Source organism: Delphinus delphis, chromosome 1, assembly GCF_949987515.2.
Source record: "Delphinus delphis chromosome 1, mDelDel1.2, whole genome shotgun sequence".
Classification (NCBI taxonomy): Eukaryota; Metazoa; Chordata; class Mammalia; order Artiodactyla; family Delphinidae; genus Delphinus; species Delphinus delphis.
Genome location: NC_082683.1, coordinates 36,532,085 through 36,546,129, shown reverse-complemented (window position 1 = coordinate 36,546,129; position 14,045 = coordinate 36,532,085). Strand labels below are relative to the sequence as shown.

At 46.3% G+C, this 14,045-nt stretch overlaps 1 protein-coding gene across 2 annotated transcripts in view; it reads left to right on the top strand.

The window, feature by feature from the left end:
• EIF2B3 (eukaryotic translation initiation factor 2B subunit gamma) overlaps window positions 1-13,672 on the top strand; it is a 150,945-nt gene extending 137,273 nt beyond the window's left edge. For both annotated transcript variants that reach the window (XM_060021235.1, XM_060021234.1), the window contains exons 11-12: window positions 4,812-4,915; window positions 13,453-13,672. In XM_060021235.1, the coding sequence (XP_059877218.1) occupies window positions 4,812-4,915; window positions 13,453-13,505 (157 nt within the window). In that variant the 3' untranslated portion in view covers window positions 13,506-13,672. The remainder of the gene's footprint in view (window positions 1-4,811; window positions 4,916-13,452) is intronic.
• The last annotated feature ends 373 nt before the right edge of the window (window positions 13,673-14,045 follow it).

Genomic DNA, 14,045 nt, shown 5'->3' with positions numbered 1-14,045 from the left:
TAGAGGACCCAAGAGCGAGAGTGACCAGAGACAGGAAGAAAGTGAGATGTTTCTTCAAGTATTGTATCTCATTACATGAATTAACCTGGATAAATCTCACAAATATGATGTTGAAGGGGAAAAAAGCAAGTTGCAGAAGGATACATAGAGAATGATAGCATTTATATAAAATTTTTAAACTTTGCAAAAGAATACTATATATTGTCTACTAATATATGTAGTAAAAATGCTTAAGAACAGTAAATACCAGAGTCAAATAGTAGTTACCTCTGGGAGGAGAAGGAGAGAAACGTGAAATAAAGAAAAATACTTTATTTTTGTATTGTTTTTTGGTGGGTATACAGGTGTTCTGTATATTCTCTGGACTTTTGCGTATGCCTGAAATATCTCATTAAAAATAATACATATTCTTCATCTAGAGGAACCCCTGGACCAGGGCCTCTTGGGCCAAGATTAGGAGCCTCTGGCATCTGGAGAGATACGGGCAACTCAGCCATAATCTTTGGGCTGAAGGAGACCTTTAGTCACATGCCTAAAAAGGCTACGTGTATCTCCAGTTCCTTGCTCTTTTCTCCCCAAGGTTATGAGTAAGTTTAGAAAGCGTGCCAGCTAATCCCCAGAGAAGAACCTGCTTGTCCTCAGAGTTAACTAAGAAATTTCATGGCTCTTTACCAAACACTGCCAGTCAGCAGCTGAGGCAGAAGCCCGTGGCACCGTGGAGAGTCCCTTACCACTGTGTAGGCTTGGGCACATTGCTTAACTTCTGTGAGCCCTACTTTTATCTGTAAAGATTAGAATAAATACCACCATTCCTGCAGGTTTGCTAAAAGGATTAAGTTACATAATAAATATAAAGTGCTTTGTGTAGTGACTGAGCTGTATTAGACATTAGATTTATGTGAGTTCCCTTCTCTCCTGGAATAAACTGAAGAAAGTCCTAACTAAAGCCAGAGGAGGAATGAGAATCTGGAGGCACTCCTGCTTCCCAGGTGAGGACTTCTTCCTCCTGTCATATGTTATGGTATCTTGGCAGTGATCTTACAATAGGCCTCTGTTTTTCTCATGGCCTCCTCTCCACTGAAGCATTAGGGTTCTTGGGGTAGTTTCTCAAGGCCTGCAGCTTTGCTTAAAATTTGACACCACCAAGAAGTGAGGACCAAAAGCCCATTAATCTTAGCCATCTCTGAGCAGCTTGTTAGAGAACACAGCCAGGCATCGGCACAGCAGAGTCCTTAGTACCAAGCTGAGAGTTAAAAGTAGGATTCAGAAACTCTAGTTCTGGCACTGGGGCCAGGTCTTTTCATGAGCTGTATAGGAAGTCACCTCCCCTCCTGCTTTAAGCACTGAGGAGAAAAGGCAAAGTCTTTACTGTGGATTGGCGACCTGGAGGGGGGCTTGTTTGATATGGTAGTGTCTGTCCTTCCCCTCCAGCCTGAGCAAACACACATACTACCTGTAAAATCCTTAATGTTGGAGTTCTTTCTGGACAAGAGGAAAGCTAAATTGGCTTAAAATTTTTCCAAAGTACCTCAGCCTTGCTAGGTGACTCGTGACTGCAACAATGATCATGGGAAACAATTGAAGAAACAAGTGGTAGAAAAGATTTCACACTCACTAAGCATTTTGTCGTCTCAAAGCCTTTCACAGATCCACTGAACAAGAGCTTCAGAAGAGCCCCCAGCTTCCCATCAATCAACCACTTTTTCCCTATCACATCTGCAGACTCTCTAGTGGTGGTTTATTTGTCTCAGAGGGAGTTAACACACAAACTGGATGAGACAAGCAATAAAGCAATATGGGGGTTCCTGAGACCTTAATCAGACCTGTTAAACATAAGGAGAACCCAGGCTATCCATTGCTATAGAAATCTGACCTCAGTCATTCCAGATTCTTCCTTCCAGAAATGGTTCCCACTTGTGTCCCAGATTCCAAAATAGCCATTTAGTACTCTCTAATTATGGTTGCTGGAGTTCCTGTTGGCGGTTTCTTGTTTGCTGACTACGTTTACCCCTAGCCTAACTCCAGAGCATGCTACTACTCTTAAACGACTAAGTAGGAAGCATCCCCTTTCTCCCACTTTGAAAAAAGAAATGAGACTTTTTCAGTGACAAACTAGTAGCCAGTTGTAAGCCTGCTATGTCTCAGAAGCCTCTGTGTCTGAGGATTTCTGTACTTCCTTACTCTTCTCTTGGGGTGAATTTTCCCCTAGGAGCAGGAGTCACCCTAACCGCTGACTGGACTGCTTTTCCTCAGGCGGAGGGCAAATTGTAAAGTGCTGGAAGGTCCCTTAATGCCCACCCACTGAGTGTATCCTGAGTCTGAGCCAAAAAACAAACTAATACTAGGACTTCCCTGGTGGTCCAGTGGTTGAGACTCACTCCACACTTCCACTGCAGGGGGCATGGGTTCGATCCCTTGTCGGGAAACTGGGATCCCACATGCCGCATGGTGCAGCCAAAAAAAACCTAAAACTGTTTCTACCCATCTCTAGCCCACACCACAGAGGTGCTGTGGCTTTGGTCTTTTGCTGCTTTCCGGCAAGCTTTAACCTTCTAGACGAATAGAGATAAAGAAGGCTCTGGAATGCCATAAAGTGCTAAAATTCCTTTTTGGCAGTTTACTAAAGTTTTGGCATTTGGGAATAATCTTTTTCTTTTTGATATTTATTTTATTGTATTTATTTTTTGGCTGCGTCAGGTCTTAGTTGCAGTACATGGGATCTTTTGTTGTGGCGTGTGGGCTTCTCTCTAGTTGTGGCATGCGGGTTTTCACTCTCTAGTTGTGGTGCGTGGGCTCCAGAGCGCATGGGCTCTGTAGTTTGCAGCACATGGCTCTCTAGTTGAGGCATGCAGTCTCAGTAGTTGTGGTGCACGTGCTTAGTTGCCCCACAGCATGTGGGATCTCAGTTTCCCGACCAGGGATTGAACCCGCGTCCCCTGCATTGGAAGGTGGATTCTTTACCACTGGACCACCAAGGGAGTCCCAAGGAAGAATCTGTTTTTTTAATGGCCTGTACATGATAGTTTTAGTCCTTGGAATGGCCTCTTTTCCATCCCCCACGCCTCCTGGGTTGCTTGAGGATTTTTTTTTAGTTGGTGTTTTGTTTTGTTTAAATGGATACTCACATCCTTCCTACTCACCTCTTTCTCCCCTCCAGCTGCCCACTTCTGACTCTTTAGGGTATTAAATATTCCCTTGTTAGGATAGAGCTCCTTCCACAGAGCCATCTTGGCTCAAAAAAACAACTAGGCAGGGCTTCTCTGGTGGCATAGTGGTTAATAATCCGCCTGCCAATGCAGGGAACACGGGTTCGAGCCCTGGCCTGGGAAGATCCCACATGCCGCGGAGCAACTAAGCCCGTGCGCCACAACTACTGAGTCTGTGCTCTAGAGCCCGCGAGCCACAACTACTGAGCCCGCGTGCCACAACTACTGAAGCCCACGTGCCTAGAGCCCGTACTCCGCAACGAGAGAAGCCACCGCAATGAGAAGCCTGTGCACCCGTAACCAAGAGTAGCCCCTGCTCGCCACAACTAGAGAAAGCCTGCGTGCGCAAAGAAGACCCAACGCAGACAAAAATAAATTAAAAAAAAAAACTAGGCAGTCCCAGGCTTCCTCTAGCCTTTTCTCCCCTTAATTTCTTTCTTTCTTTTTTTTAACCTTATTTATTTATTTGGTTGTGCCAGGACTCCTTAGTAGCGGCTTACTGGCTCCTTAGTTGTGGCATGCAAACTCTTAGTTGCGGCATGATGTGGGATCTGGTTCCCTGACCAGGAATCGAACCCAGGCCCCCTGCATTGGGAGTGTGGAGTCTTAACCACTGGACCACCAAGGAAGTCCCCCCTTAATTTCTTTGTATGGCATTATGATTAAATGTATGAATTCTGGAGTCAGGCAGACTTAGTTTTGAAACTGCTACTTGGCAGTTATGTGGTTTTAGGTAAATGGTTTAACTTCTCTTAATCTGTTACCTCATCTGTAAAATTTTGTTATTTTTACTACATCAGAGGTAAAAATGGTACTTCCAGAATGATTTAGGAATGTCCCAGATGATTTTACTGATGAAATGGCTAGATTTGTAGGTCACTCCTGTAATGTGTATAGAATATTTAGCACAGTACCTGGCCTGAGGTAGATATGCAATAAATGCTAGTGAAGATTTTCAAAAGGACTTTTCCCCCACCCACCAGTCCTCAGAAGCCAAGAAGATGCTTTTTAAACACATTCAAATGCTAAGAGCCAGTAGAGCTCCTCTTGAGAGTGTTGCTTTTATGAGTAATCTTCTATGTAGCATGGAGTTGGTTTAAAAAGCATCCTTTTTTTCCTAAACGAGTATGGTTTTGATTAACCAGGGTCTATGATGAGAGCTGTGGGGCACCCACTGTTTCCATAGCTGATCTCCTGGGAAGATTCATGGGATCTGAGCCTCCAATGAAATTTGGTATATATTCCCAGATGAGAGACAGGAGCCAGGGACCAGGGCCAGCTTCCACCCCCAGACCAAAGGAAGAGAGATTGGATGGAATTTAGACCTCCCAGTCTGGGATGCCTAAAGAACTGAAAGCAGACTCGTTGCTCTTTTCAGGCTTTGGGGGAATATCATTATGAGCATATACAAACTCTGGTCTTCTCTAAAGCCCAGTCCTCTCCTGGCCCAGCTGTGCCATTCTGTCTTCTAATGATAAGCTTGTAGCCATTAACTGGACTGGCCAGCTAGTCCTAGCATATGGAGGAGCCAGAACCCCCAACCCATAGTGACAAGGATAGTGATGAGAGCCATGGACACTCCCTAACTTGGTTACTGTGTTACAGAAGCAACATCCAGGGCAGCGTCATCTGCAATAATGCTGTAATCGAGAAGGGAGCAGACATCAAGAACTGCCTAATTGGAAGCAGCCAGAGGATTGAAGCCAAAGGTAAACCAGAAACCAAATTACAATCACAGGTGCCATTTTTTACATATCACAGTAACACAGGTAATGCTCAGTGCTGGTGAGAATTGGGGAACAAGCATATGCATACGCTTCAGGTGAGAACATAAATTGATAAAGCTATCTTAGGAGGGGATCGACATCACTGTCAAATTTTTTAACTTTGACTTTACAGTTCCATTTTTAAGAATTTATCTTGTTAGATAAGCTCATATATATTTATGCAGCCTTACTACCAAAAAATTGAAAACATAACAGAAAGATCTGATGACCCAGATTGGCACCAATACTTTACAGTGGCTGTTAGGCATAAGAGAGAAGTGCCAGTGATCCAACAAAGGCTCTGGAACTAGCTCTGGCCTCCTGCAGTCCTTGAGTACCTCATCTGACCTGATAGTTAAGAGAGAGAGTCCCATAGATTCTTGGCCTGGAAGAAGGTTAGCAGCTTCTTCAGAAGCCATTTTCTCAGAGCCATCCTCAACTGCTTAGCGATGATGCTGTGAGCTTTACTGTTAGCGAGCTCTGCACTGTAGCTGTAGAAAGACTGTATAGTGCTGGAGAGACATGCAGACATCAGGATTTCCCTGCTGGGCTGGTCAAATTTGAATGGTCCATAATTTGGCTGGGTATTTTTAACCAAAAAGTAGACAAAGCTCACGATCAGTAAGGATGGCTCACTCCTTTTCAGATTATTCCTAAACCTAAAACAGGATGGGATAGGGGAGTTGCTGAAGGAACTAAACCCACCAATTCTGAATTGGTGTAAGCCACATCATTTTCCTTCTCCCAGTAAGTAGAGGCCTTCTTCAGTTTTTTCTCCTTCCCTTTTTAAAGTTGTGTGGTTCCCTTGTGAGCTTTAGACTCAAACAGACCCGGGTTCAGATCTCAGCTGTGCAACTCACTGGATGTGCACCAGGTTAAGTTTTTAATTTCTTGGCCTCAGATTTTTGAAACTAGAAAAATTGAGACAATAATACCTATCTTGGGGCTTCCCTGGTGGCGCAGTGGTTGAGAGAGTCCGCCTGCCGATGCGGGGGACGCGGGTTCGTGTCCCGGTCCAGGAGGGTTCCACGTGCCGCGGGGCGGCTGCGCCCGTGGGCCATAGCCTCTGGGCCTGCGCATCCGGAGCCTGTGCTCCGTGGCAGGAGAGGCCGCAGCAGTGAGAGGCCCGCGTACTGCAAAAAAAAAAAAAAAAAACCTGTCTTGGAAGATTGTTGTGAGAATTAAATACAGTTAAATGTTTTGAGGAGTACAAATAGCTTCTGGAGCATACCAGGGGACTTAGAGCTCCATATACACACCATGCTCTTGTGCCTCTCCATGCCTTTGCACATGGCCCCTCTCTCTCTGGAATTCTTGATGACTCTGCCCAAGTGCTTTCTCTCCCTGACTCCTCCCATGATTCCCCACAGTCAAAATGAGCATTCCTTCCTCCTCTGCTCCTTTGTCAGTACCTTTATTAAAGTACATACACAAGTTATGGCTATTATTTATGAATCTACCTTCCCTACTAGACTGAGATCCTCAGGCCAAGGATTGACTTATTTCAATATGTATCCCTAGCTCTCCGAACAGGTCCTGGTTTATCGTAGATAGTGGGAAGGGGAGAGATGAGTGAATGAATTTTGGATCCATAAAGGGAACTTGGGGGCATTTCAGGGCAGAGAGTTCGGGTTCCAAGAAAGGCATTTGTGAGATAGTTGCAGTTATCATGAAATCTCTTCTGGCTTCTCTTCTAAACTTACGCTGATGAAGGAACCACATGCAACACCGATAAATGAACTGGGGAGATGTGGCCTTGGCCTGAAACCACCCTTCAACCTTTTTCTTCGCTTGAGACTAGATGCAACTCTCCTCTTCATTGCCTTTCTTCTCACATTTCAAGTGCTTTCTTCTTCTCCGTGTGAGAATTGTCATTTCTAAGAGGCCTTTCCTGGGTGTCACTAGTTTACCAATAAGGTTCTTTGTTATAAGCGTCATAAACTAATAACTCTGGCTGATTTAAGCTGATAAAGAATTCATTGTAAAGGTAGGTAGCTCACAGCTCTAAGATAGTTGCAGAATCAAGCTTAGAAAATGGGTTACAGCCAAGATTTACACTCCAAATCATTCTGGTGAGGACACTGCTGCCATCCTTGCTGAACACTGGTTATCACAGCTGGCAGTGCTACTCCAGCCGCCCAGCAGGTAGACTCTCTCTGGTTCCTACTTTTTTGTGTGGTGGCCCAGCCCAAGGTTTGTGGTGGCTGCATTAACATGTCAAGCCTAGATCCTATACCCCTGCCCTAGCTGCAGGGAAGGCTGGCATTTTTAGTTCAGTTAGTAGGAGACAGACTCCACCCAGTGTCTCACCAGAGAATCTTTGAACAGGAGTGTTGGTCAGCAGCGGTGCCCCAGCTGTTGGTACTTTCTGCTGTGATCCCGTGCCAGCTGAGAGTATGAGTTTAGGTGAGAGGGCTGAGACACCAGCTTGAACTCCAGCACAGGAGGCATGGATGGCCCTGCCCTCCTAGAGTGCCACTGGCCTACAGCTATTGTTTACAGCTTTAAAATGTTCTCACGTGCATTGTCTTTATTGGATTCTCATAAAAGCCATCTAAGGTAGGGATTCATTATTGACCCATTTGTTGAAGTGGAAACTGAGACTTTGAAAAGTTGAAATTTACCCAAGGTCATAGCTAGTACATGACAAAACTGGGTCTTCAGCCTGAACTACCGACAGCCTCCAGAAAGACCAGAAGAAGAAGCCATTCCTGGCTTGCCCAGCAGAATTTGGTCGTTGATACCCTTTTTCTCCCTTTAGTCCATCTTTCTCGGACCAATAGGAAAAATATGTTTGGCCTCCATATTATGGCTCTTACTCTCCTCAGGAACATCAGGTCTTAGTTCTTTCCCCTGCTCAGCATACCACTTCACCCAAGCCTACCCTTGGCTTGCAGAGAAACTTGTTTTTTGAGCATCTGAGGCCTGTTGGTTGTTTCTTTTTTTTTTTTTTGCAGTACACGGGCCTCTCACTGTTGCGGCCTCTCCCGTTGCGGAGCACAGGCTCCGGACGCGCAGGCTCAGCGGCCATGGCTCACGGGCCCAGCCGCTCCGCGGCATGTGGGATCTTCCCGGACCGGGGCACGAACCCATGTCCCCTGCATCGGCAGGCGGACTCGCAACCACTGTGCCACCAGGGAAGCCCCTGTTGGTTGTTTCTTAAAAATAAGATTCAGAACACCAGGCTTTTCTCTGATTCCATGGAAGGTCTTGGAAGGGATCCCCAGAGCTTCAAAAGCAGCCGCTCAGCTGGTCTGTGGGGCTGCTTTCTTATCCCATCCCCTCCCCTGTCTCCTCATTGCATTTCTCTCCCCTGCTTTGTTCTCTCCTATTTGGGTTTATGGCCCCACACCATGTTTCTTCCACCTCCTTCTTGCTTCTTTGTCTTTGTAAATTATCTCCTGCTCAGCAAAAAGTAGAAACACCCCCTAGTGCTTTTCTTCTTTCAGTCCCTCCTGGAGCCAGGAGCTGCTTCCTTTTGTTGTTTTTACTGGCATATTTGAATGAGTGAACTCCATTTGCCACTGCCCTAGGGTGTCCCTCCTTTCTTATTTGCTGGAACCTGGAAGCTCACAGTTTCTGCTTGTTCTTCTCCCCACTTCCAGCAAAGTATTGGTGCTCCTTTCTTTTACTTTGCAAGGACCCCTCTTCATTCTGTGTGCAGAATGCATGAATGTCAACGGAATGCCAGTATTGAGGCACATCTCCCATCAGGGAGCATAGGGATGTGCCAGCCAAACCCCTAGGATGTCACGGGCTGCGGCGTCTCCTGGGCTTTCTAGCTCTAACTACATGCCCTCTCCTTAACAGTCCTGAAGGAGAGATGGCCAGGGAAGTCATCTGGACTTTAAACTGGAGAACCCCAACATTTCTTGCCCTGTCCTCTATGCTAGAGAGACCAATGCGTCCAGCACAGTAGTCAGTGCCTTCCTGCCACAGGTACTCCTGGCCAGTCACCTGTTCCCACTATCACTTATCTTTTTTTTTAAATATTTATTTACTTATTTATTTTGACTGTGCCGGGTCTTAGTTGCTGCACACGGGATCTTCGCTGCGGCATGCGGGATCTTTAGTTGCAGCATGCAGGCTCATAGTTGCCACATGTGAGCTTCTTAGTTGCAGCATGCGGACTTCTTAGTTGCGGCATGCAAACTCTTAGTTGTGGCATGCATGCGGGATCTAGTTCCGTGACCAGGGATCAAACCCAGGCCCCCTGCATTGGGAGCGTGGAGTCTTACCCACTGGACCACCAGGGAAGTCCCCACTATCACTTTTCTTTGAAGCTGAGCCACATTGAGAATGCAAATTCCAAACCATCAGTGCAGCAGTCAAGACCTGTTAACTATGGATGACCCAGACAAACATCAGCTCAGGTCCTCACCAGCAAAGAGTCAGGAGATGGCAAAGTCCCCAGTCAGTCTTCCTCCCATGGAGGGATTTCAGGAAAAAACATTCATCCTCAGAAGCAATGCCGTCCCCTCTCCAAATCCCAGTCATTTGCATGCCACAGAGTCACCACATCCATAGCAGTCTTCTACACCAAAAATGGGACTATCGTAACCCAGCGTAGGCCCCTCTGCCCGTTTTTAGCACTACCAGGAGAACAAGGCATTTTCTAACAATTCTGCCTTTACTCACCCCACCCAGCATGCTCAGTTAATGAGATTATCTCTGGCAAAAATCCTGGCAACCAAGTTTGACCTCCTGCTCAAGCCAACTGAAAAACCACAGCCAACAAAGTCAAAACCTGGGAAACTAATTGGACATTTCATCTGAGTCTTTTATTACTGTCAGTGAGAGAACTTGGATCTCTTCCCTGGTCCCGCAGTGATCAGTTCTTTGGCTGTGAAAGTAGACCTGATGGGTACATAGATCAAGCCTGGCTAGCAGGAGTCCTCCCCAGCTTCCCAACAGTGCAGCTTTTCATATGTGACTTGTCATTCCCTTCTACCTCACTGGTTTTTTCCCAACTTACTTTCCTCCCTTGTACTCTTCCCTTTAGGATCTTTCCCGACCTGATTCCAGCCCAGAACTTTTCCAGTGTGTTTATTGGAGCCTCCTTCCAGCCCTGGCCAAGCGGAACTAGTACTGCTTGTTTTTCCCCTTCAGGTTTCCTCCACCTTACTGAATCTCCATAAAAATACATCTTCCCCCAAAATGCCAGATACAGTCTTCCTCCCCTGAGTCCCAGTGATGGTGCAGGTATTTATTCGGAGCCTAGCAGAGCAGAAAAAGGTGTTGTTTGCCTCAGCCTAACCCCTCATTAACCCCTCTGGTCTGGAGCACTGAGGACCAAGAAGTGTTAATGAAACTGGCACTGTCTTCAGAACATTCCAGTGTCCCTGGAAACTAGGAAGAGACTGGGTGAAGGAAGAGCAGATGTCAGAGTCTGGTTATGAGATGATGTGGCTAACTGATGGCTACAGAGGGATAAAGGGCAAAGAGGAGCTTTTGGAGGTGCCCTGGGAAGCTAGCCAGGGAAGCGTTTCCTTTGTTCTTTTCTGGTCAGTCTTACCTCAAGGTAGAGCCTGATTGACAGTCACACTCCAGGACCAGCCCCAGCCCTAGGGAATTTAGCAGCCTGAGCAGTGTCTGGGCCTCCCTCCCATTCCTCTCACTGAAGGAAGCAGATTGCTATAAAGTATAAAAAGAACACCTCCTAGGGCAGGAGTACACAGGCCAGACCCAGCCACGTCCTGTAACTTCCGTTTAATACTTATCAAGCCTCTTTACATCAATTATCTTATTGAATCCCCACAACTTCGTGAGGAAACTAAAGCCCAAAGACATGAAATAATTTGCTCAAAGTCAAATTACCAATAGAATTCAAATCTCTATGGCTCAGAGCTCTCCTATTCTGCACTGTCACCTTTTCTTCTCACATGAGATTGCCTCTGTCAAATACAATGCTGAAACAAGAAACTCTGTGAAAGGCCTAGACCTTGGTTTCTCTTCCTACTGGAGAACATTAGAGAAATAGGCCCGAAGATGCTCTAGACCCACTAGGACCTTTGCTGTAACGCACCGGATGTGTCAGTTATATTCTCTTTGAGAAGGGGATTGGAGGCCTTCTCCTCCATACATGCTCCTTTTCCCACTTCTCTACCCTCACATAACCCCCAGAACACACCCACCTTCAACAAACAATTACTGCCTATCTTCCAGGCTTAGGAGTGTAAAGATGAGTAAGATTTGCCTCTTGCTGTCCAGCTGCTCACAGTCTATTATAGAGACTCAGATGAGTAAAGAAATAAGTGCAGGGGCTTCCCTGGTGGCGCAGTGGTTGAGAGTCCGCCTGCCAATGCAGGGGACGTGGGTTCGTGCCCCGGTCCGGGAGGATCCCACATGCCGCGGAGCGGCTGGGCCCGTGAGCCATGGCCGCTGGGCCTGCGTGTCCGGAGCCTGTGCTTCGCAACAGGAGAGACCACAACAGTGAGAGGCCCACGTACCGCAAAAAAAAAAAAAAAGAAAAAGAAATAAGTGCAGTAAAATTTCACAGGTATGATGGTAGAAGACTGTCAGGGTTAATTATGGACAGAAGAGAGAAATTGGTCAGTTCCTGGCACAAGGATCAGGAACACCGTCTCAAAGGAGAGAATTTAGGCTAAATCTTAAAATTGTTGGCTATTTACCAAATATACAAAAGGGAAGAACCTCTCGAGCAAAGGAGAACCATGTAAACAGGCACCTGACGGCAAAAAACAATCTGATATGTTGGGAATTGAAAATCATTTGGAAAATCTAGAATATAGTGTGTAAGGGAGATATAGCAAGAAACAAAACTGGAAAGGTGGATAGAACAGAGGACATGTCTGAAATCTCAAAGTCTCCACAGCTTCAGTCAGAAACCCCCTTTCTACTGACAGAGCGGAAGTAGGCTCCAGGCTGTGGGCAGTATGAGCAGAACAAAACATCTCTTTACTATCAAACTTGGTCCTATCGTTAACGATCTTCATTTTGCTGCACCAAACCCTTCTGAGGCTGAAGCAGAGCCTCAGGAAAGTCAGAGTTTCTGCCTCAGCTATCAGGGTCACTCTCAAGCCCCCATGTGTGGCAAGAAAGGTGTTGGACCTTTAGAAGCCAAGCTAACCCAGAAGGAATCCATTTTCAGCCAGGTGGTCAGCCTTTTCTGTCTGAGCCAATAGAACACTGAAAGCTCTCCTTCCTCCTACGTCTGCTCCATACGTCCAGGAAACAAGCAGACAGCATGCTCCTGGTTTCCCCTACCCCTTCCAGACCATTGGTTCACTGCCTCCTTTCTATAGCTCTTACTCCTTGAAAGCTAACCCTCTTCTTAGCTTTCACCCCATCGTTGGTAAGCTCCCAGGGCACTCCCCTAAATATATTAAGGGTTCACAGTCTTCCCCTTTCCTCCCTCTCTTTTTCCAAACATCTTGGACAACTTAAACATATTCATCGCTGAACCATCCAGCCCCTCAGCTTCACCATTCCCTGACCTTCTCCACCAACCTTCACTCCCCTGCAACTTTAGCTCTCCACTTACATAACCATACCCTATCCCTGTCATTACCCCAAACCTCTGAAATCTTTCATGTGCCAATAGCTGTGCTAGACACTGGGGCGTGATCATAAATCCACTGCCCCTGCCCTCAAGATTCTTACAGTGAAGTAGAGATAGAGATACACATCAGGTAGAGTGTTTTCAGAGAGCAGGAAATGGACGGTTCGGAAGGGAAGGCATCACATAGTGGAGGTGCTTGATTAGGGCATTTAGGGTGAGTAGGGAGGGAAAGAAAGGCATTCTAGGCAGAGGGAACAGCATGTACTAAGGTCTAGAGCTGTAAAATAACATGGCTTCTAGGTACAAATGGACAGTGATGGAAGATAAAGCTGAGAGGTAGGCAAAGGTCAGGTCACAGAGGGCCTTACGAGTTTGGACTTTATAAAAATAATACTGACCACTATTTGTCAAACACTCAATGATTCTTTAACTCATTGAATCCTCACAATAACCCTGTCGAGTATGGAGTATTATTTACATGTGACATATGAGGCATCTCCCTTTCTCCTTTGAATATCTCCATCATTTAACTATTTAGTCTCTTTTCTTCTCACTATTTTCCTCCATTCCCTATCCTCTGGCTACACCACAGTTTTTCACAGGCCTCTTTCTTACATCTTTATGTCTTTGCTCACGTTGTTCTAACAGCCTGGAATGCCTTCCCCTTGATATACTGCCTAAAAAAACTCTATCATTCTTTATGACTCAGTTCCAGTCCCCCTCCTATGTGAAGTCTCCTGAAAGCCAGGTGTATAGAGAGTCAGTCCCCGCCTCCTGTGTGGGAAGATGCTGTCTCTTCCAAAGTCCTTTCGACAAGTTGTATTCCCAAGAGCTTCTAAAGAGCAGAGCCACGTAGGAGAGGCATGAATGTTTATGAACACAGAATTAGAAGTAATCGGGTTTGAACTGACATATTTTGCTGCCATTTCTTAAACAATCTTTTCTTTTTCTTTTATAGCCAAACGAGTGAATGAGGTGATCGTGGGGAATGACCAGCTCATGGAGATCTGAGTTCTGAGCAAGTCAGATTCCTTCCTCTTGGCCCCCAGAACTACAGATGTTGGCTGGCCCACCTGTTTGACTCTGTATTTATTTCCCAATAAAAGAAGGGCTCCCAAAGCCATGCTGGAGACTTAGGGAGTAGTCCCAAGCTCCACATCAAATGGGCTCCAGAGATACACAGTGTGTGTTCATGTTGTAGAAACCATCTGGAGCTGGCGTGTGGAACAGTGGCCTAGCTCTCGTACACCGAGGGTATCAGGCAGGGGCAGCAGCTGTCCAGTGGTGAAGTTCCTAGGAGGGCTACTTTCTGACTGGCTGGCCCAGCGTCGTCCTTAAAAGCATCTCCCACCTGAAAGGACCTGAGGGTACTTCAGTCCCTGACCCTAATCAGGCTTTCTAGGCCCATAGGCCTAGCTGCTGTCATTGCGACCTCTGCATATGATGTTCCCTCTACAGCTGTCAATTTGGGCAGCCTGGCCCCTGAACCTCAGTCCAGGACTTACTGCTGTGCTCCCATACCTACCACACAGATTGCTGGCCCCTGACACC